This window comes from Anomaloglossus baeobatrachus, chromosome 2 (assembly GCF_048569485.1).
Source record: "Anomaloglossus baeobatrachus isolate aAnoBae1 chromosome 2, aAnoBae1.hap1, whole genome shotgun sequence".
Taxonomy (NCBI): Eukaryota; Metazoa; Chordata; class Amphibia; order Anura; family Aromobatidae; genus Anomaloglossus; species Anomaloglossus baeobatrachus.
In genome coordinates, this window is record NC_134354.1 from 561442374 (window position 1) to 561465630 (window position 23257).

The following is a 23257-nucleotide window of genomic DNA, read 5'->3' on the forward strand; positions in this document are numbered from 1 at the left end:
TCAGCCTGGGGAGACCCACATTATTGGGAGCCCCCCAGCCTAATAATATCAGACTGCAACTGCCCAAGAGTGCCACATTCATTAGATGTGACAATCCCAGCACTTTATCCGACTCTTCCCGATTGCCCTGGTGCGTTGGCAATCGGAGTAATAAGGAGTTAATGGCAGCCCATAGCTGCCACTAAGTCTTAGATTAGTGATGGCAGGCGTCCGAGACACTCCCATCACTAATCTGTAAGTGAAAGTAAATAAAACACAAACACCCAAAAAATCCTTTATTTGAAATTAAAAGACAAAAAAAGCCACCCTCTTTCACCACTTTATTATCCCCGCAAACACCCCTGCAGGTCCGACATAATCCACACGAGGGTCCCACAACGCTTCCAGCACTGCTACTTCTGACGTTCACAGCGAGCTCCATAGAACTTGACTGCCCACTGTTAGGTTCAGGCCGCGACTGAAGTGAGCCATGCGATCAGCAGGGACGTCACTCAAGTGATCTGCGGTCACAGCTGGAGTCCTCCACATGTGACGGCAAATCAGATTGCGACTGAGGAGAGCCACGCAGTCAGTGGTGACGTCAGTAAGGTGAGTCCTCCACCTGCGGCTCACTTCATTCACGGCCCAATTTGCAATCACAGGTGGAGGACTCCAGCTGTGGCCAGAAATCACCTGAGTGACGGCACTGCTGACTGCGTGGCTCTCCTCAGTCGCAATCTGATTTGCCGTCACATGTGGAGGACTCCAGCTGTGACCGCAGATCACTTGAGTGACGTCCCTGCTGATCGCATGGCTCACTTCAGTCGCGGCCTGAACCTAACAGTGGGCAGTGGGCTGGTTTTAGAAAAACCGGGGAACGCAAAGTCTTTTTTTTTTTTTCATTTTAAATAAATCAAATAATTAAAAAAAAAAACCGTGGAATCCCCTCTTTTTTTTAATAATGAACCAAGGTGCAACAGACAGCTGAGGGTTGCAGCCTGCAGCTGGTGCTGTTCGTGTGCTAGATATGAGAAACTGGGGGGGACCCCCATGCCAGTTTTTTTTATCCCCCCCCCCCCCAAAAAAAAACAGCTGGCCAAGCTAGCTATCCCTCTATTGACCTATTCTGTTGTTTCTTTCTATATGTTCTTTCTATCTATTCTATATGTTTTTGCTTTCAATCTATTCCTTCTATTTTTTTTATCTATCTATTTATCTATCCTCTGTCATATTTTGTTTCTCTTTTAAAAAAAAATGCATGAACAAAAACGCAGCAAAATCGCACCATCATTATAAGTGGGGGTTTTTTTTACATTTCCAGGATCTCTGTGGCCAGGTGCAGTTTTGGTTGCAGTTTGGGTACAGTTAAAATTGCAGCGTGCACATATAGCCATAGTTCTTTCTCCCTTAGGGGTCCTTTCCTTCTGTTATTAGTGGATACTGTTACTTTGCTATGTTTTTTCCCCTCTTTAGAGATTCTTAGAATTTAAAAATGTATGGACCAGTAATATTGGTTGGGAAGGACAGTTTAAAGTGTTCCTTTTGAGTGGACTAAGTTTGCTCTCAACGCTAGGCACATTTGGCTTATGTTTGTTAGCCTTTGGACTGTATGGGTCTGTTTATAAAGAATTTAAAAAAGCAAAAGAAACAACAAAAAAAAATCCTCAGGAGCTAGTGGCTCAGGAAATGTTCTGTAAGGCCCTGTGCGCACACTGCGTTTTTACCTTCTTTTTTTTTTTTTTTTTGCTGCATAAATTTCTTGAGAAAAATGGTTGTAACCTTTCTGCAGACATTCCCCAACAAAACCTATGGAAAAAAATAGCTTTGAGCATACTGCGTTTTTTTCTCAAAAAATTCTCTTTCTGCAGAATTTCTGCAGAATTTCTTGAGAAAAAGAATAAGCTTGTCACTTTTCTGCAGGTACCTGCGTTTTTTGCCATAGATAATGGTAAAATAACGCAGGGACCAACGCATCAGAAACGCGGTAAAAACCCATGCTTTATTGGTGCGTTTTTTGAACGCAAGTGCGCTAGTCTTTCAGACTCGAGAAATTTCTTGAGAAAAGTCCTTTTTCTAGTGCGCACAGGGCCTAAGGCCATGTGCACGGACACGTTTGGTGAGGGTTTTTTTTTTTAGCTCAGTTTTTTTTAAGCCAATACCAGGAGTGGGTAAAAAAAACGCAAAAGTTGTGCACATGTTTCTATTATACTTTTCCTCTGATTGTTCTACTCCTAGTTTTGGATTACAAATACTGAGGTAAACAAAAACTCACCTAATATTCAAGGTGTGCATGTGGCCTTAAACCCAGAGCAATTAGTGTCTCATTTGCATATGAATCAAAACATTAATTACTCAGGAATGGAACAACAGATCAATTTATAAGGGTGTCCATAAAATTACATTTCAGGGACATCCATGCCCCTATATGCCATTTGGGGAGATTGAACTTTCCCTCCATTGCCTCTAAAACACCGGTCTACCAGCTGCATGTTCAGGAACGAACAGCAGTTGATCTTAATTTTTAGTCAATATATTTGTTGGGGCATTTTTTGTTTTTGTTTTTTTTATTGTGGTTTAAAAATTTACAATTCTGCATCTGTTTTCTAGAAGATCTCTGGACCAGCAACTTTACCATAATTAAATTTATGACTTTATTTTTTCCCGGCAGCACATTTCTTGATCCAGTGACTCGAAGAGCTATGGGGGAACAAGCCGTATCTCTTGCCAAAGCTGTGAAGTATTCTTCTGCAGGAACAGTAGAGTTTCTTGTTGATTCAAAGAAGAACTTCTACTTTTTGGAGATGAACACAAGACTGCAGGTAAAACTATTCACAATTGTAGCAAACAGAAAGGTACCTTTCACACTGCATTAACAGTGTACATTGGCTATAATTATAATAATTATTATTATAATATAATTGGCTATATATTGTACATGCAGATCCAATCAAAATGATTCAACTTCCACTTGCAAATTAGGTTTAGTAGCATCAAATAGAAAAGGTACAAGGCTGAAGAGAATAGTGCAAAAACAGGAAGAGTCCGACAGATAGAGCTGAGCTTTCTAACAAGTCTTTTACCTCACCGCAGAGCCAGATTCCACTCTACACAGCAAAGAACTGCTGTATAATGTCTTCATTGCTTCTTCTGACAGGGTACTAACTGCGGAATAAATTTCGGAAATCCCTTTTTTGCTGATCTTTATAGGGTAGATATCGTAGCACAAAGTCTCCTCCCATCAGCACAGAGTCAATTGCAAATTAAGTCATAGAGCCTGAAGAAGTAAAACATTTTAAAACTGCTGGATGCAAGTTATGTAATCCTCAGAAATAATGTTGTTCCTTGTGCACACTCGACAGCCTATTCTTTTAAGGTTGCATAGTTTCCTTTTAAATATGTCAACACAACTATTATGAATATTGATCTCCTCGAAATCACTACAAAATTGAACTTTTGTGAACTATTGCAGTCTCAGATATATTCAGCCCTTTCATGACAAGTGTCTGTACTAGACTCCTGAGGAGGCTGCTAAAGACCTGCAGCGAGATTTGATTGCAGCAGGATCTGAGGATTAAATTCGCACATTAAAGCACATACTAACCCCTTCACATCCTGGAGATTTTCCATTTTTGCGCTTTGTTTTTTTTTCTCCCCATCATCCAAGAGCTATAACTTTTTTTGTATTTTTCTGTCCATATATTATAATGATGGCTTGCTTTTTGCAGGTCAAGTTGTACTTTTGAATGACTCAATTTATTTTATCATGTGACGCACTAAAAAGTCTGAAAACTATTCCAGGAACATTGAAATTGAAAAAAAATAAAGTGCCATTCCACAATTTTATTTATTTTTTATTGTGTTCACTATACAGTAAAACGTACCCGCCAGTATGACTCTTCAGGTCATTCCAATTTACACACATACCAAACATGTAAAAAAATATTTTTGCCTGTGCCATCATTTTCAATTTCGGGATATATGGCTGTGCAAGTGCTTATTTTTTGCTCCCTAGCTGACATTTTTACTGATACCATTTTGGGATATATGTGATGTTTTGATCCCTCTTATTGCATTTTATTGCAATATTAAAAAAAAGTATTTCTGGCTTTTCAATTTTTTTTTCTTGTTACGTTATTTATCAATTGGATTAATCTATTTTGTATTTTGGTCTATCACACTTTTTCAAACACAGTGATACCAAATGCGTTTTTTTTTTCTTTCAATTTTTAAATTGGGCAAAAGGGGGTGATTTGAACTCATGCTTTTTTTGCTAATTTTTACAATTTTAACTTTTTTCTGTATTTAATAGTCCCTTAGGGGCCTTGATCATCCGATTGATTGTGCTATACATAGCAGTGCATCAGCACTGTTATAAATTGCTAAAATCGTGATCTCCTATGAATGCCAGCTAAATGTAGACTTCCTCAGGAGTATCGTAATGACAGGAACGGGAGTCTTCTGCAGACTTTCGGCTTTCATGGCAACCCATCAGCACCCAGCAATCACATCATGGGCACATTGATGGCACCACACAATAAAAGCACTTTTACCATTTACCTTTTGTGCCTCCTCTATGTCCTCATTGAACTCAATCATTGTATGATTGAGAGCAGGGCCCTCTCTACTTTTGGTATTTGTTGAATTGTCTCATATTGTCTGTACCTGTCCTTTCTGAATTGTAAAGTGCTCCAAAAAATATTGGCGCTATATAAATAAAACTTATTATTATATTAGTTATGTACTCGGTACTTGTTAAGGCACTTGGATGCTCGGATGGGTGCAACTCGAGCTTCCAAGTATAATAGAAGTCAATGAGGGACTTGAGTATTTTTCTGGGAAATCTGGAAAACTGTTAAAGTCCCTCATTGTCTTACGTTATACTCGGGTGCATGAGTCTCGCAAGCTGTTCTTAAGGAGTCTCGAGCACCCAAGTATGGTAGTGCTCGATCATTAACCCCTTAACGACCGCGGGCAGTAATATTACGTCCTAGCGGTCATAATGTTACTGCCCGCGGTCTGCTGCCTGATTTTCACAGCTGAGATGTGTACATGCTAGGCACGAGCAGAATCGTTATCTGCTCGTGTCGTTTAACCCTTTAAATGGCGCTGTCAGTATGTGACATCGCCATTATAACGGCATCGGCGGTAAACTTTTACTTACCGGCCGTTACCGGAAGTCACGTGATGTGATCACGTGACTTCTGGTGATTGTCATGGAAGTACAGGGTCATGTGATGACTCCTGTACTACACATGAATTACTTTCAGTTTCACTCGGCCTGAAGCCGAGCGAAGTAGAAAGTGAGCGTATCTGCTGTTTACAGATGTGTAGCTGTGATCAGCAGATAAGGCAGAGCGATCGGATTGCTGTTCGCTATAGCCCCCTAGGGGGACTAGTAAAATAAAAAAAAAGTTTTAAAAAAATTTAAAAAAAAAATCTAAAAGTTCAAATCACCCCCCTTTTGCCCCATTGAAAATTAAAGGGTTAAAAATTTTTAAAAAATACACACATTTGGTATCGCCGCGTTCAGAAATGCCCGATCTATCAAAATATAAAGTCAATTAATCTGATCAGTAAATGGCTTAGCGGCAAAAAAATTCCAAACGCCCAAATTATGTTTTTTTTGTTGCCACAATGTTTGTGCAAAATGCATTAACAGGCGATCAAAATGTAGCATTTGCGCAAAAATGGTACAGTTAAAAGCGTCAGCTCGAAATGCAAAAAAAGGCCGTCACTGAGCCATAGATCCCGAAAAATGAGAACGCTACGGGTCACGGAATATGGTGTAAAACGTGCGCCACTTTTTTCGGAGAAACTTCCGTTTTTTTTAACCCCTTATATAAAAGTAAACCTATACATTTTTGGTGTCTACGAACTCGCACTGACCTGAGGCATCACACCCACACATCTGTTTTACCATATAGCGAACACAGTGAATAAAATATCTCAAAAACAATAGTCGCACTTTTTTTGCAATTTTTTCTGCATTTGGAGTTTTTTTGCCATTTTCCAGTACACTATATGGTAAAACTTATGGTTTCATTTAAAAGTACAGCTCGTTCCGCAAAAAATGAGCCCTCACATGACCATATTGACTAAAAAATAAAAACGTTACGTGTCTCAGAAGAATGTCGAAAAAAAAAAACGGAAAGCGAAAAATTGGCTGGTCGTGAAGGGGTTAAAAAGGCCACTTTACACACAGAGATAAATCTGTGGCAGATCTGTGGTTGCAGTGAAATTGTGGACTATCAGGGCCAGGTTTTTGGCTGTGTACAAATGGAACAATATGTCCATGATTTCACTGCAACCACAGATCTGCCAAAGATTTATCTCTGTGTGTAAAGTGGCCTTTGCACGTTATGTAATAAATTGAGTTCACAAAAGGCATACCTACCCAGATTTTGCATCTCTACAATCTTTCAGCTCTACTTCACTCATGCTTTCCTTCCTTACCCGCTACACTCAAACTATCATTAATCTTTAGAGATACTGTCTATACATGGAAGGCAGTAAAAAATAAGTTTGCCTCTCCATTAGACTCTCTAAACATTTCCCCTTATAGACTATCACTGAGTTTCCCCAGGTTATGGAAAATAAGCTGTACTTAAAATGGCGACAGGCCGGTGTTAATACATCTACATCCAACTGAAGCTAGATGGTTGACTTGCGCAGAATGCTTCGAAAAGTATAACCTTTACGCATCACATTATCTGCAATATCAACAAATTAGGCTCTCTATCATGATCAGTTTGAGGGATGTTTTATTTGAATCAAGTCAAAATGAGCTAGATACCATTCTTTTGAGAGAAAATAGAAAACATCCACCAAGAGATCAGCTGCCAGCCACCAAGCTTTGTGAATACCATCCCTCCCCATATCCCATCAAGCTCACTTTCAACATTTGACCCAGTCACAGAGGAGGAAGTCTCCAGGCTCCTCTCTTCTTCTGGTCCTACCACTTGCCCTACTGATCCCTTCCCCTCACACCTTCTCCAGTCCCTCTCTCCAGTTGTCACTACTCACCTAACTAAAATCTTCAATCCCTCATAATCTCCCGCCTCGACTACTGTAACATCCTCCTCTGTGGCCTCGCTGCCAACGCGCTCGCCCCTCTCCAGTCCATCCTTAAATCTGCTGCCCGACTGATCCACCTCTCTCCTCAATACCACCCCGCTTCTCCCCTCTGCATGTCCCTCCACTGGCTCCCAATCTTCCACCGTATCCAATTCAAGCTACCAACACTGACCTACAAAGCTGTGCATAATCTCTCTCCTCCGTATATCTCCGAACTAATCTCCCACTACACTCCAACACGTCACCTCCGGTCCTCCCAAGATCTCCTTCTCTCCTCCTCTCTCATTCGCTCCTCACGCAACCGACTCCAAGACGTCTCCCGAGCATCCCCAGTCTCCTGGAACTCGCTGCCTCAACACGTCAGACTATCCCCTACCCTTGCAAACTTCAAATGGAACCTGAAAACCCACCTGTTCAGAAATGCCTACAATCTACAATGAACTCACTGCCGCCCGACCACCGTGCGGAGCTGCCGCCCGACCACCATGCGGAGCTGCCGCCCGACCACCGTGCGGAGCTGCCGCCCGACGACCGTGCGGAGCTGCCGCCCGACGACCGTGCGGAGCTGCCACCCGACCACTGTGCGGAGCTGCCGCCCGACCACCGTGCGGAGCTGCCGCCCAATCTACATCCCACCTACTGTCTCCTCCCCATAATCCAATAGAATGTAAGCCCACAAGGGTAGGGGCCCTCTTCCCTCTGTACTAGTCTGTCTACTGTAACTTGTATATGTATTTTGTATGTAACCCCCTTCTCATGTACAGCACCATGGAATTAATGGTGCTCTATAAATAAGTAATAATAATAATCTCTCTCTCTTCTGGTATCTTCCCTTCCTCCCTCAAACACTCTATCATTACTCCATTATTAAAAAAAACCTTCCCTTGATCCATCCTGCACAAGCAACTACAGACCAGTCATCAATCTCTCCTTCATCTGTAAACTCTTGGAGCGCCTGGTCTACTGTCGCCTCACCCGCTACCTCTCCTCTCACTCTCTTCTAGATCCTTTACAGTCTGGCTTCCGCCCTTTACACTCAACAGAAACTGCCCTTGTCAAAGTGACCAATGACCTATTGACAGCAAAACGTAACGGTGACCACTCTCTTATTCTTCTTGACCTTTCTGCCGCCTTCGACACTGTTGACCACCATCTCCTTCTCTCTATGCTCCATTCTATCGGCCTTAAGGACACTGTTCTTTCCTGGTTCTCTTCCTATCTTTCTGGCCGCTCATTCAGCGTATCATTTGCTGGCTCCACATTTTCTCCTCTTCCTCTCACTGTTGGGGTCCCTCAAAGTTCAGTCCTTGGCCCTCTTCTTTTCTCCCTGTACACTGCCCCAATTGGAATGACCAGCAGATTTGGCTTCCAGTACCATCTTTATGCTGATGACACACAGCTATACACCTCATCCCCTGAGCTCACCCCCGCTGTACTACAGAACACAAGTGACTGCCTGACTGCAGTTTGCAACATCATGTCTGCTCTCTATCTGAAACTTAACCTTTCCAAAACTGAACTTCTGCTTTTCCCTCTATCTCCCAACCTTCCTAAACCTGATATCTCCCTCTCTGTGCGTGGCACAACGATAAGTCCTAGGCAGCAAGCCCGCTGCCTGGGGGTTATACTTGACACTGATCTCTCTTTCACCTCCCACATACAATCTCTTGCCCGCTCCTGCCGCTTGCACCTCAAGAACATCTCTAGAATCCGCCCCTTTCTGACAATGGAAACGATAAAAACCCTCACCGTGGCCCTGATCCACTCTCGCCTTGATTACTGTAACTCTCTATTAATTGGTCTCCCCCTAACTAGACTTTCTCCTCTACAGTCCATCCTTAATGCAGCAGCCAGGGTCACCTATCTGGCTAACCGCTACTCGGATGCCTCTGCTCTGTGCCAGTCATTGCACTGGCTGCCCATATATCACAGGATCCAATTTAAACTGCTTGTTCTCACCCACAAAGCTCTCCACAGTGCAGAACCCCCCTACATCTCCCCCTCCTCTCTGTCTATCACCCCACCTGTTCTCTACGCTCTGCAAATGACTTTCGACTAACATCCACACTAATTCGAACCTCCCACTTCCGAATCCAAGACTTCTTCCGAGCTGCACCAAACCTCTCTACCCCAAGAAGTTAGGACAAATCACAACTTACTCAGCTTCAGACGCTCCCTAAAAACGCATCTTTTTAGGGCGGCCTATCAGACTCCCCAGCCAAACTAATTTCACCTAATCCCTCTACAACTTCTCAGAACATAACCCCACGTCAAACTCCATGGCACCCAAATGCATCTCAAGGCTCTGGCCAACTGGTCCAGGAAGCCATTATCTATCCCCCATTTCTTTGAGATGGCTGGATTGTCATTGTAAATAAGAACTTGTCCCTTGTGCCTCCCCCCAACTCATTGTAGATTGTAAGCTCTCACGAGCAGGGTTGCCTTTTTTTTCCCTTTAAATATTGTATCTTCTATAATTGTTACTTGTTTGTATATGTTTATGTATATGATATGTATATGAGCCTCCTGAATTGTAAAGCGCTGCGGAATATGTTGGCGCTATAGAAATAAAGATTATTATTATTCTTTTATAACCTTTAAACAGCCCCTAAATATCATTACTGTATTTCTTGATGAGATCCATCCTTTTAGGGCACACCCAAATACACTTTTTTTTTTTTTCCCCCAAAACTGGAATACAGAGAAGATATAGACATTTCTGTTTAAATTTGAGTAGGGTGGGCTGGCTTTAGGAAAAAAAACCCATCATTAATGAAGCCGAGAGAGAAATTTTAAATTTATGCATGGGGCTATATATGCTTTTAATATACCCAGAAAGGATCCTCTTTCAAATAGACTAACCTTCTCAGCTAGCCCTTCTGCACTATTGAAGCTACTCTGATACTGAATCTATTAATTTCAAGGGTCTACTAAAGTTAATGCGTGCCCTACTATTACTAGCAAGAAAACCAAATTGCTTAATATTGGTTAGAGCCTACAGACCCTTCTATCCCAGAGCTGATAACACAGGTAACACATTATATGGGGAGGGAGATCCACAATCCACAATAAAGAGAATCAAGCAGGCAAAGTCTTATTAGGGAGGAAGCAATTTATTGTAAAATTTTTCGTTTTAGATGAAAAAAAAAGATCTTAGAATCATTTAATACAACCGCTTGGTACATTTAACACTAGAACTACTGGACTCGTGACACCTATATAGAAATACAAGATGCAAAGTAGTCAAAATGACTACCTCAGTAGTTCTAGTGTTAACATTCATCAACTATTTAGGGCAATTACGTCATAGCACCCGAAGATGAGAGCAATACAAAAAAAGTAATGTGAATGATGTTCATATATGTGTTAATTGTCAGATATCGTATATATCATTAGTTAAGATGATGACTATGTTATGGTAATGTGTTGTTTTCTACTTTTATTTCTATTATAGCTAGATTTAATGCTACTAGATACCAGTTATTCTTACTTGCCTATATTTAGGTATAAATAATTATCATAAATATATAATAATATTTATCCATTTATGTAGCGCTATTAATTCCACAGCGCTTTACATACATTGGCAACACTGTCCCCATTGGTACCTAGTTGCCACAGAGTCTGCACGCTAGTATTGATTTTGAATTTTTGACTATGTTCCTTGATGTTATGTTTGTTTAAAATTCCATAAAAATTATATATTACAAAGAAAATGAAAAAATGGAGAAAACACACACACACACACACACACACACATTCTTTACAGGAACTTTACAGATATTCCCCTAAAAAACTGCTTACATTAAAGTCAATGGAGTTGGGAGCTACAGGTCAATAATGGGAGCTGTGGTTGGTTGCTATAGGCAACGAAAGACCTTCTTAGTATAAGACAGCTTATGTGTGAGGTAATATGATTTCAGCGGAGAGATGGATAGAGAGACACTGCGAGAAACAGAGAGCCAGACACAGGGACAGAAAGAGAGAAAGACAGACACAGTTACTATCCCGGGCAACGCCGGGTACTTACAGCTAGTGTATATATAAATATAAGGTATGTATACAATGGTGAGCCTGTATAGAAAATAGCCTTGTTGTGTTTCTCTGCAAGTGTCATTCTTGGTTAGTGCACTGAATCCAGACGAACCAGTTATACGGTAGTTATTTCTCTCTTTGAAGCCTGCCAAATGGATAATACAACTCTTGTAACTTTTTTATGAATTATTTACAAAAAAAAAAAAAATGTTCATTTTATGTATAGGTCTTTTTTCCTCCGTTATAGTTCCCATACTTGCAAACCAACTATTCGGATAACAAGCGCTAGTACTTGCTAACTTCTGCACAAATCAATGGAAAAAGCCACCATTCGTAGCTATCATTTTAGTGAAGGTGACTTGCAGCAGTCCCTTTCATTTAGAGAGCTTCAAGTCTTCTCTACATTTATTACCGTAATATTCTGACTATAAGACACTGTTTATCGAGATAACATTTTATTTAAATGTATGTCCATCTTATAGTCTGCAGTCAGTAAGATTAGCAGTTCCAGACCTCCTTAACTGCTTCCTTAAATCATAGAAGCAAACTCTTATAAATGCTCTTCCCTATTGCTGAGATACGGGGGCTGCTGATAAGTCTTTGGCTTTGTGATCTTTTTTTGTTTCTTTGGTAACGAATGTTACATCTCATGAAAGTGTTATGTGTCTAATATATGTTTACAAAATTTTGTGCTTGTTGCTTATGGCAACAGTGTTCTATGCATGGGGGAAAACAAAATGGCAGATATTCACAGCAACTGAGAGCAGAGGAGTGATAAAATTCTTGTTTCTGCAAGGAAAGTCCGTGAAGGATATTTCTGGTGGTATGTCGCAGACATTGGGGGATCAATGCCCTTCATATTCCACAGTTGAGAACGGAGTTGCCAAATTTAAAACTGGCCACTTCAGCACCAATGATGAGGAACGTCATGTTCCGTTGTTCCGTAGATCGTCGATGCTGTGCACAACGTCATACTGGAGAATCAACAAATTTCAGCTAAACCAATAGCAGACATCATGGGGATCTCCCTTTGAACTTGTTTGTGTCATTATCCATAAACATATGGACATGAGGAAGCTATCTGCAAATCGGGTCCCCAAATGTTTGACAAGAAATCAGAGAAACACGTGAGGGAAAACTTCCCGGTCCATTTGTCAGCGTTTCCGGACTGATAAGAATCCTGGATCGACTGGTTACTATGGATGAGACCTGGATTTATTTGTATGACCCTGAAAACAAGAAGCATTCAAAAGAGTAGAGGCACAGTAGTTCTCCTCTTCCAAAGAAGTTCAGAGTGCAAAATTCAGCCACTAAGGTGATGGCGTCTGTGTTCTGGGATAAGGAGGGCATGCTGCTAGTGGACTACCTTCAAAAGGGTTCCACCACCATCAATGCAAGGTATTACATTGAACTTCTGGACCAATTGAAAGCAGGTCTGAAGGCCAAAAGGCGCGGCAAGAATCCTTCTTTTTGCTAGGCTTACAGAACTTAAAATACCGATGTAAGAAGTTTGTTGACATCAGTGGAGAGTATATGGAATAAATGTAAAGTTTCATCATCCTATCTCGTTTCTTTCTGGAAAAATGAAAGACCTTACATATGTAAGCTACCAGGCACATAGCCGATTTCACACTTTTAATCTTTATGAAGTTTGGTTCAAGACAACCAGTGATAACTGCATTGAGACCTTATGTCATTATTGGAAACATTATATAATACCCTTTATTTTTATGGTTCAACCCTCCCAATATACTTCTACCACTTTAGAATAATTCATTACCCTCCTCATTTACCCCAAATTAAGAAGCACAACTGAAGCAAACCAACATTACCCCCATATTACCCCCTCCACATCTTTATATCACCATGGTAGCTTTAATATTAATATTTTTTTTCCTATTTTCTGTTGTCCAAAGCTGAGTGCATCTTAAAGTTCGAGGAATGCTATAAATATGGCATATCTTACAAATAAGCTATAAATGTGTGAGATGCAAATAATCCTTTAATGGCAGATTGTCACAGTCTGACCTCCAGTTTGTCTTCTAAAAGTCAAGTTGTAAATCCTAACAATATTTTACACCAGTATTCCCCAATACTGAAGTGCCGGGGAAACAGGGCTGTTTTCAGGATTGCCTTAGTATTGCACAGGTGATAATTTGATCAACCAACACCTGGGCAATGCTAAAGAAATCCTGAAAACATGCACTGTTAGTGGCTCTTGAGGACTACTCTGCTGTACACTCACTTCTAAATGTTTTCTTCATATAGATAAACGTACATGCAGCTGATGTGATATGTCTGGACTTTGCAAAGGCATTTGATAACCCATCTCCAAGATACATTAGTCTGCAATGACTATTTGAAACCTCGTCACCAGCAGAGCTGCCCCAACCTCTTCCCCGGGCCCCCCCCCACCCCACCTCCCCAACCTACTGCCTCTTTCATACTATAGAATGTAATCCCCCTAGTCATTGTGCACAATTCATTCTTTTAATGGCATAAAGTCACTAATGTGAACCAGAAGAATCTGGGTTAGGTGCAATTGGTTTTTATTTTCTTTATTATTGACTTTGAGGCTGGGAGTAAGAGTCTGTCAGTTTTTGCTGGTGATGACCGAGAACTATGTAGGATGCTAAAATCTGAGCTTAATAGTACCGTATATTATATAGGGATCTAGATAAGCTGTCTTCAGCGGCAAACACATGGCTGATGAAGTTCAATGTGAAGGCCTGAGTATTCATAGTACCGTATACACATTCAATGGAAATATAACAGGAGCTACAGAATAGAAGGACTTGGGTGTTTTAGTTACAACTACGTTCAGCAGCAGTACTCCATGTCAGGTAGCAGCTGCAAAAGAAAACAAGATTTTAGAGTGTATAAAATGAGAAATAAATGATGTGATCCCAATACAGTATCACCCACTTGTAATGCCACATCTTGAATATAGGATCAAGTTTTGGGCTCCACACTTTTAAATGGATATTAAGAAGTTTGAGTCAGTTCAATGGAGGTTAATTAGAATTTTACATGGGATAGAAATCCTCTCCTATAAAAAAAGGGTTTGTTTACCTTAGAAAAAAAAAGACATCTCAGAGGAGATCTCATTTATATGTAGAAATTTTGTGTGTCCTTCCCAGAACCTGGGGACATTGATTTCATGTGGAGGGTTCTTTACAGTTTGCGCAGCCAAACTATGGAATGGTAGATATTGTAACAGCATTTAAAAAAGGACTGGATGCTTTTTTTTCCACAACAAATAGCACTGTAGGTGTAAATAAAGAACTATGTAACTATATACCTATTTTTTTTTTCTCGCTTTTAGCCTTTTTAAATCCTTCTGGCAGTGCGGCTCTTCGATCATAAAATTTTGTGCCGCCTCTTTATGCCACCATAGGTTCTGCATCATAATACTCGTTAATTTTTTTTTCTACATTTAAGAAATAGAACCCAGACCGCAAACATAATCTTCTTTCTCTGTTCCCATGGTGATGTCAATATAGAATGTCTAAAATAACTAGAACGTGTTGAAGCCACCTGGAAGTTCCATATCCGGTTCACTTCTTCTACTGTCTCATAAATCGAGAAGAGAACAGGTTTAGGATGTGCATGAAAAGATTATGCAAAAATTCAGGATTCAAATATATAAGTAAAGATCGTGAATGTTGTGGTTGATAATGACTTTAAAGCTCCTGCCTTTTGCTGAACAGCGAAGACTGATGTCTGGTCTTTATTTATTGAATAAATAAAATAATATTCAATACCCAGTCATGTATTTCTTTGTTAGTGCCCACAGTCATAGCCCTCATCTTCTGGTAAAAGTGGAGAACTGTCACCAAGACCATTCAATGTGAATTTAGCCTTACTTGGGCAATCCATTGATTTAAATGCAAACTATGTAGTGATTTCAGAAGTAGTGACACTGCAGGAATATGTAACACTCACTGCCAGGTTTCCCACCGATTCCATTCGATTCTTTCTGGTTACCCATTAGCAGATCCAAAACTTCTAGTATTGGGAAAATTGAAGTCAACAATCACTGTACTGGTTATGTCATATTATTATTAGTATTTATTTGCAAAGCACCACTGATTCCATGGTGCTGTACATTTGAAAAGGGGGTTTACATAAAAAATTACAATGAACAAACTAACATTGACATACTGGAAGAGAGGAGAGCAGGGCCTGCCCTTACAGTCTACAGAATGGTTGGGTGGTTATGGTGGTAGTGGGGTCATTGCAGGCTGTAAGCTGGGTTTTTATTTCCAGTCTGAAAGTTCTAAATGTAGTGAATAATATTAGAATAGGGCTTAGAATTTCAGAGGAAGGGATACTCAGGAAAAGTATTGGAAGCGATTGGATGAGGAATGTGGAAGAGATGAGAAAGTCTTGGGAGGACCGGAGATGTGTGGGAAGATATTGGGAGAATAGTTCTGATCTGATCAACAGGCGTGCGCCTGTTAACTCATTTAGAGCGTGCTGTCAAACTCTGACAGTGCGATATACAGTGTTCGGGCCGGGATCACGCAATCACGGGGCGCCAATGGATTGGCATGGCAGTATGGGGTCATTTAATGACCCCTGTCGCTGTCATGGCATGTGTCCTGTGAATGCTGGCAGAGCGCTGGAACTCCCAGTAACTAGGCATTTCTCCTGCTCAGAGCGATGCTGAAGCATCGCTTTGATCAGGAGAAGCGATCGGACAGTGCAGGGATAAAGTCCCGTATGGGGAATAGTAAAATTAATTAAAAAGAAAGGTGTAAAAAATTTTTTTTAAAATATAGGAAAAAAATACCCAACCTTAAAAGCTCAAATCACTCCCCTTTTGCCCCATCAAAATATAAAATCAGTTAGTCTGATCAGTACACGGCGTAGCGCTAAAAAAATTCCAAACACCAAAATTACGTTTTCTGGGTTGCCGCAGCATTGCATTAAAATGCAATAACAGGCTATCAAAACATTGCATCTACCCAAAAATGGTATAATTAAAAATGCCTGCTCAAGATGCCAAAAATAAGGCATCACTGAGCCCAAGATCCTGAAAAATGAGAACATGAGAACGCTATGGGTCTTGGAAGATGGAAACAAACGTGGAATTCTTTTTTTTTTTTTTTTTTTTTTACAAATTCTGAATTTTGTTTTACCACGTAAATAAACGTAAAGCCATTCATGTTAAGTATCTACAAACTCGTACTGACCTGGGGAATCACAGTGCCAGGTTAGTTTTTCAAAATAATGAACACCGTAAATTAAAAAAACCCTCAAAAGAAATGTGCAATTGCACTTTTTTTTTTTTTGCAAATTCACTGCACTTGGATTTTTTTTCCCCACTTCCCAGTACAATGTGGGGCAGAATAATTGTGGTCGTTCAAAAGTACAACTCGTCCCGCAAAAATCAAGCCCTCATATGGCTGTATTGACGTAAAAATAAAAAAGTTATGGCTCATGGAAGAAGGGGAGAAAAAAGCTGAAAATCGCCTGGGATGAGGGGGTTAAGTTATGTGTATATGGTGTCTTTTAACCCCTTTAGCCCCCGGACACTTTCCGTTTTTGTTTTTTTGCTCCCCTTCTTCCGAGAGCCGTAACTTTTTTATTTTTCCATCAATCTTGCTATGTAAGGGCTTGTTTTTTGCGAGACGAGTTGTACTTTTAAATGAAACCATAAGTTTTACCATATAGTGTACTGGAAAACTGCAAAAAAATTCCAAGTGCGGAGAAATTGCAAAAAAAAGTGTGATCGTACAATAGTTTTTGGGATATTTTATTCACTGTGTTCACTATATAGTAAAACTGATGTATCTATGTGATGCCTCTGATCAGTGCAAGTTTGTAGACACCAAGCTTGTCCAAAAAAAGTGGCGCACGTTTTGCGCCATTTTCCAAAACCCGTAGCGTTCTCATTTTTCGGGATCTGAGGCTCCGTGATGGCTTATTTTTTGCGTCTCGACCTGACGTTTTTAACGGTACCATTTTTGCGCAGATGCTATGTTTTGATCGCATGTTACTGCATTTTGCGCAAAATTTGCGGCGACCAAAAAACGTAATTTTGGCATTTGGAATTTTATTGCCGCTACGCCATGTACTGATCAGATTAATTGATTTTATATTTTGATAGATTGGGCATTTCTGAACGCGGCGATACCAAATATGTGTATATTTTTTATTTTTTTAACCCTTTAATTTTCAATGGGTTGTAAGGGGGGTGATATGAATTTTTAGTTTTTTTTTGTTTTTTTTTTTAATTTTTTAAAACTTTTTTTTTTACTTTTTTTTTTTTTTAATTTTACTAGTACCCCTATGGGGCTATAGCGATCAGCAATCCGATCGCTCTGCACTATCTGCAGATCTCCGCTACAGAGCTGAGAACTGCAGATTTGGTGCTTTACTTTCAATGCCGGCTGTATTCCGGCATTGAGAGGAAGTGAGTCATGTTAGCTACAGGTGTCATCACATGACCCTGTGCTACCATGGCAACCACAGAAAGTCATGTGATTATGTCACGTGACTTCTGGTGGGGGGGGTAAGTGACTGTCATGGCGGCGCGCATATACATATCGCTGCCAGATTTTGGCAGCGATATATGTAAGGCGTTAATGGCCGCGGGTGGAAGCGATTCCACCCACGGCTAGCAGGCACACATGTCAGCTGTTGAAAACAGCTGATATGTGCGTGGATCGCCGCCGCCTGCCCGCGGCAGGGGGCGAGGCTTAACGGCACACGATCCATGACGTACCCAGTACGTCATGGGTCGTTAAGGGGTTAAACACTGGCGTACCGAGACAACACTTTAGGAAAAAGTCAGCAGGGTTTTTTTTCCTAAAGTATCTTCGCTTTTCTGACATCCTTTGCAGCGGTGCCATCACAGTTTTTTTTCTTACTTTATTCGATAGTGGCGAACAAATGGTTGGCTTACGTTTCGAAGCCTCAAGTGGTTAAAGGCAATCATAATACACAATCTATGCACAGAAAATTATTTTAATATTGCTGTTGATGTGTTGAATTGCTTAAGTCTTTTTGGTGCTTTTTAGTACATGCCCTAAGCCTGAAGATCGGTCATTATTATTAAAGTAATTGACATTTTAACTGCTAAGAATATCCTCTTTAATACACATATAAATAAAGCATAGACATGTTCGGAATTCAGATTGTAGACAGAGGGTAATCCAGCAACAAAGTCCAAGGGATATTAAAATCCAAAAATTTTATTAAATCAAATTAAAATCCATATAAAAAAAGGTCCAAACAGGGTATAAACAACTGTCAGAGAGGATGCATTTCGAACCCAATGGCTCTTAGTCAGTCTCTACTGAATGAATGGAAATGGACTAATTAAAATAAGCTGTGAACCCAGTGAGGACAAAAATGGGAGGAGAGTAAAGAAGCCAGGATAAGGAAGAAAAGAAAAAAAAAAAAAAACAACAACAAAAAAAAGAATCATGGAAAAACATTTTTTACAGATGCATTCAATAAATAAAGTGCAAATCGCTCTTGCGGTTCATGCCTGGAGGAGATCGTGTATCCATAGCAAAAATCCAAAATGTTTCTCTGCGTAATAATTCCTTCAAATTACCTCCTCTCTTTGGCAATCTAACCTTCTCAAGAGCAACCACCTGCAAAGTGTCGATATTGCCAGCATGTTTAGAAAAAAAATGCTGTGATGCCCCAGATAGATTCCTGGTAGTGGTAGTGTGATTAGAGTCATAAACATGCTCTGAAATCCTACGTCTCAAAGGACGGGTCGTACTGCCAATATACTGAAGTCAGCATTCACTGCAGGAAATACAGTAGATAACATGATCGGTGCCGCAATTTATCATATCCTTAATTTTAAAATTTTTTCCATTAACATTGGAAGAAAAATTTTGTGCACCCACCATGAATCTACAAAGACCGCAGGATTTACCCCCACACTTGTAATACCTACATTTTGGAAGCCAATTAAGACTAGTATTAGGATTAACATTTCTCCGAGTTGAAGCTGTGTTCACTAGGGGATAATCGACTGCCCAGAGATGCGTTTTTCCTAGACACAAATTTCACACCTTGATCAAGAATTTTGTATAGGGTTTCATCTGACAAAAGAATAGGGAGAAATCTCCTGATAATATTTGTAACCTGATGATAATTTCTACTATATTTAGTAGAAAAAACCACTGGGTTTTTTTTTATCAAAATGAAAAGTTTTTTTCTTTTTATTCACTGACATGTCAAGATACTGTTCCCTATCCTTGAGATTCACTTTATTTTTGGAATGATCCAGATGAGCTTGGGAGTAACCCCTCGCTTTAAATCTCTCATCAATAATTGTAAATTCCTTAGCCAAATCAGCAGCAGTAGTACAACATCTGACAGCTCTGACATATTCACCCGCTGGTATATTTTGGATCACATGACGGGGATGGCAACTTTTGGCATGTAAAAGTGAGTTGCCAGAGCAAGGTTTACAGTACAGTTTGCTTTCAATAACCCCCGTCATGTGATTACCATAAAGGGACATATCCAAAAAGCTGATCTTTGTAAGATGATGCTGATATGTGAAGGAAAGATTGTGTGCATTATTGCTAATATAGCTGATAAAGTCACCAACAGTTTCAGAGGCTCCCTGCCATATAATTAAGACATCATCAAGATATCTCAAGTATATGGCAGTATCAGAAAGAAAGGGGTTGGAGAGATTAAATATGAATTGTTCCTCCCACCAGTGCAAAAAAATGCATGCTAATGAGGGTGAAAATTTCGCCCCCATCGAACAGCCTTGAAGCTGAAGATAGAACACCCCCAAAAATGAAAAATAATTATTTTTCAAAAGAAAGTTTGTTACCTCAAGGATAAGGTGCTGCAAATCAGATGAATAATTGGTGTATCTCTCCAATGAACTTTTAAGGGCCAAAATAGCCAAATAATGGGGGATACATGTATATAGAGTCTGTACATCACAGGAGATCCAACTATACTCCTTTTGCCATTTTATACCAGAAATAATGTTCAAGACATGCTTACTATCTATTATATGACTAGGAGAGGCTTTAGCCAAATCCTGTAAATGATCATCCAGCCATTCGGATAAATGTTCCGTAATCGACCCAATTCCAGAAACAATTGGACGGAATTTTGGAGGAAACATATCCTTATGGGATTTAGGGAGCGCGTGTAGCAATGGAGTCAGGGGGCAGGTCGGGATAAAAAATTCCTTCTGTTTTTCATTAAATAGTCCCATATGAAAACCCTCCTCAACTAATTGCTCTAGAGAATTCCTGATACCATGTACAGGATCTGTATGGAGTTTTTTATATACATTGGTGTCACTGAGCATTTGACATAACTCCCTCTCATATAAACCGACATCCAGTACTACAACTGCGCCCCCTTTATCCGCATTACGGACAATAATATTAGAATTATTTTTTAATGATTGTATAGCCAATTTTTCTTGTTTAGATAGGTTAGAAAAGGAAGATTTTGATTGATGTTGTAATTTAGTTAATTCCTTTTCAACTACAGTCTGGAAATCAGACATTTGATCGCATCGGGATTCCATAGGATAATATGAAGGATTAGGAATCCTCCTGGAAATAGAAGAATCATCAGACAAAACACATATATCCTGTGAGAGATCCCGTAAATTTTGTAGGGTCATCTGCTCCTGAAAGGATGACAAAAAAAAGAGGAGCCTGTTCAGATTCAATATTAGAGGTCTCCTCAATGGTGCATTCCTGGAAAAAGTGTCTCTTGACAGTTAATTTACGTATAAAGCGATTAACATCGAGGATGGTTTCATAAAGATTGAAATCAACTGAAGGCACAAAATTAAGACCCTTTTCCAGGGCCCGGATCTCATGATGATTGAGGATGCTGGCAGACATGTTAACGGAAAAACCTTGGCCAGGGGTTAATGTTTCTTTCCCCTCGTGAAGTGACTGTGTTGAAAAACATTTTCTGCCGGAATGTTTGATACCGGCCCGCCTTGTTTTTTTCTTTGTTGTTTTGGAGCTGGAAAGTTTTTTGGATCCTGAATCGATGTAGAAGTCGCTGATGCGTTTTGTTCAGAGGTATCCGTATTATAATCCGTAGAATCCACATCCGTGGAGTCCAGATCCGTAGAGGAAACACTAACCCTATTAGAAAAAGGGCTGAATTTCTTTTTCTTCAATATAGATTTAGGCATATTAGTAGGATTCCATCTGAACTGGTGCCAGTTATACACCCTATTAGTCTCATAATCCCTTGAGTCCCTTTTGAATTTCCCCTCTTTGAGAGATGTGATGGAATCCTCTAATTTAGAGATTTTAATATTCATTTGTTCCCTCATAGATTTATATGTGTCACTTGTAGAATATTTTTTTAGTGACTCTTCCACTTCTTTAGTTTTAGTGTCAAGACATGTTAATTTTGTTTGCTCATGTTCAATAATAAGCATTAAAAGCTTTTTCGAACATTCTGAAAGGATGTCATTCCATTGAGAAATAAACTACTGATTAAATTCAGTGGTTGGCCGTTTATGCAAACGTAAGCCTCTGGGAATCATCCCATGGTCAACATAGGCTTGTAAAGTATGACTGTCCCACCAAGTTCTGATACGTGAGGATATAGTTTTTTCTAACTCCCACATCAATTTATTTAAATCAGTTTGTGCCTCTGATGAGATGTCAGCTTTGTTAATAGAAAAAATCCTGGCAGCTCTCTCCATCCGCTTCTGATTATCCAAGTTTAAAAAATCATCGGGAATATTATTATCGGTGGTCCCCATTATGAAAAGATTAATTCCACAAATATAAACAAAGTAATGTCCAATTATGACAAAAATAGGCTAATATTAGGGAGCAAGGATACCTGCCAGAGAGCAATATCAGGGACAAAAAGAAAGATTGGTATCCGCTCACCTGTAGCCAAAGGAGGGGTCACCGTATCCAGGACTCGTGCAAGGGAAAGGGTATACTGGCAATGCAGATTGTAGACAGAGGGTAATCCAGCAACAAAGTCCAAGGGATATTAAAATCCAAAAATTTTATTAAATCAAATTAAAATCCATATAAAAAAAAGGTCCAAACAGGGTATAAACAACTGTCAGAGAGGATGCATTTCGAACCCAATGGCTCTTAGTCGGTCTCTACTGAATGAATGGAAATGGACTAATTAAAATAAGCTGTGAACCCAGTGAGGACAAAAATGGGAGGAGAGTAAAGAAGCCAGGATAAGGAAGAAAAGAAAAAAGAAAAAAAAAAACAACAAAAAAAAAAAGAATCATGGAAAAACATTTTTTTACAGATGCATTCAATAAATAAAGTGCAAATCGCTCTTGCGGTTCATGCCTAGAGGAGATCGTGTATCCATAGTAAAAATCCAAAATGTTTCTCTGCTTAATAATAATTCCTTCAAATTACCTCCTCTCTTTGGCAATCTAACCTTCTCAAGAGCAACCACCTGCAAAGTGTCGATATTACCAGCATGTTTAGAAAAAAAATGCTGTGATGCCCCAGATAGATTCCTGGTAGTGGTAGTGTGATTAGAGTCATAAACATGCTCTGAAATCCTACGTCTCAAAGGACGGGTCGTACTGCCAATATACTGAAGGCAGCATTCACTGCAGGAAATACAGTAGATAACATGATCGGTGCCGCAATTTATCATATCCTTAATTTTAAACATTTTTCCATTAACATTGGAAGAAAAATTTTGTGCACCCACCATGAATCTACAAAGACCGCAGGATTTACCCCCACACTTGTAAGACCCACATGTTGGAAGCCAATTAAGACTAGTATTAGGATTAACATTTCTCCGAGTTGAAGCTGTGTGATCACTAGGGGATAATCGACTGCCCAGAGATGCGTTTTTCCTAGACACAAATTTCACACCTTGATCAAGAATTTTGTTAAAGGTTTCACCTGACAAAAGAATAGGGAGGAATCTCCTGATAATATTTGTAACCTGATGATAATTTCTACTATATTTAGTAGAAAAAACCACTGGGTTTTTTTTATCAAAATTAAAAGTTTTCTTCTTTTTATCCACTGACATGTCAAGATACTGTTCCCTATCCTTGAGATTCACTATATTTTTGTCCCTGATATTGCTCTCTGGCAGGTATCCTTGCTCCCTAATATTAGCCTATTTTTGTCATAATTGGACATTACTTTGTTTATATTTGTGGAATTAATCTTTTCATAAT

The 23257-nt window shown here is 39.7% G+C and overlaps 1 protein-coding gene across 1 annotated transcript in view; it reads left to right on the plus strand.

Annotated features, from left to right (window-relative positions):
• The window catches only part of PCCA (propionyl-CoA carboxylase subunit alpha), a 926251-nt gene that overhangs the window by 399535 nt on the left and 503459 nt on the right, over window positions 1-23257 (plus strand). The window contains exon 12 of the mRNA XM_075336705.1: window positions 2648-2798. Within this exon, the coding sequence (XP_075192820.1) occupies window positions 2648-2798 (151 nt within the window). The remainder of the gene's footprint in view (window positions 1-2647; window positions 2799-23257) is intronic.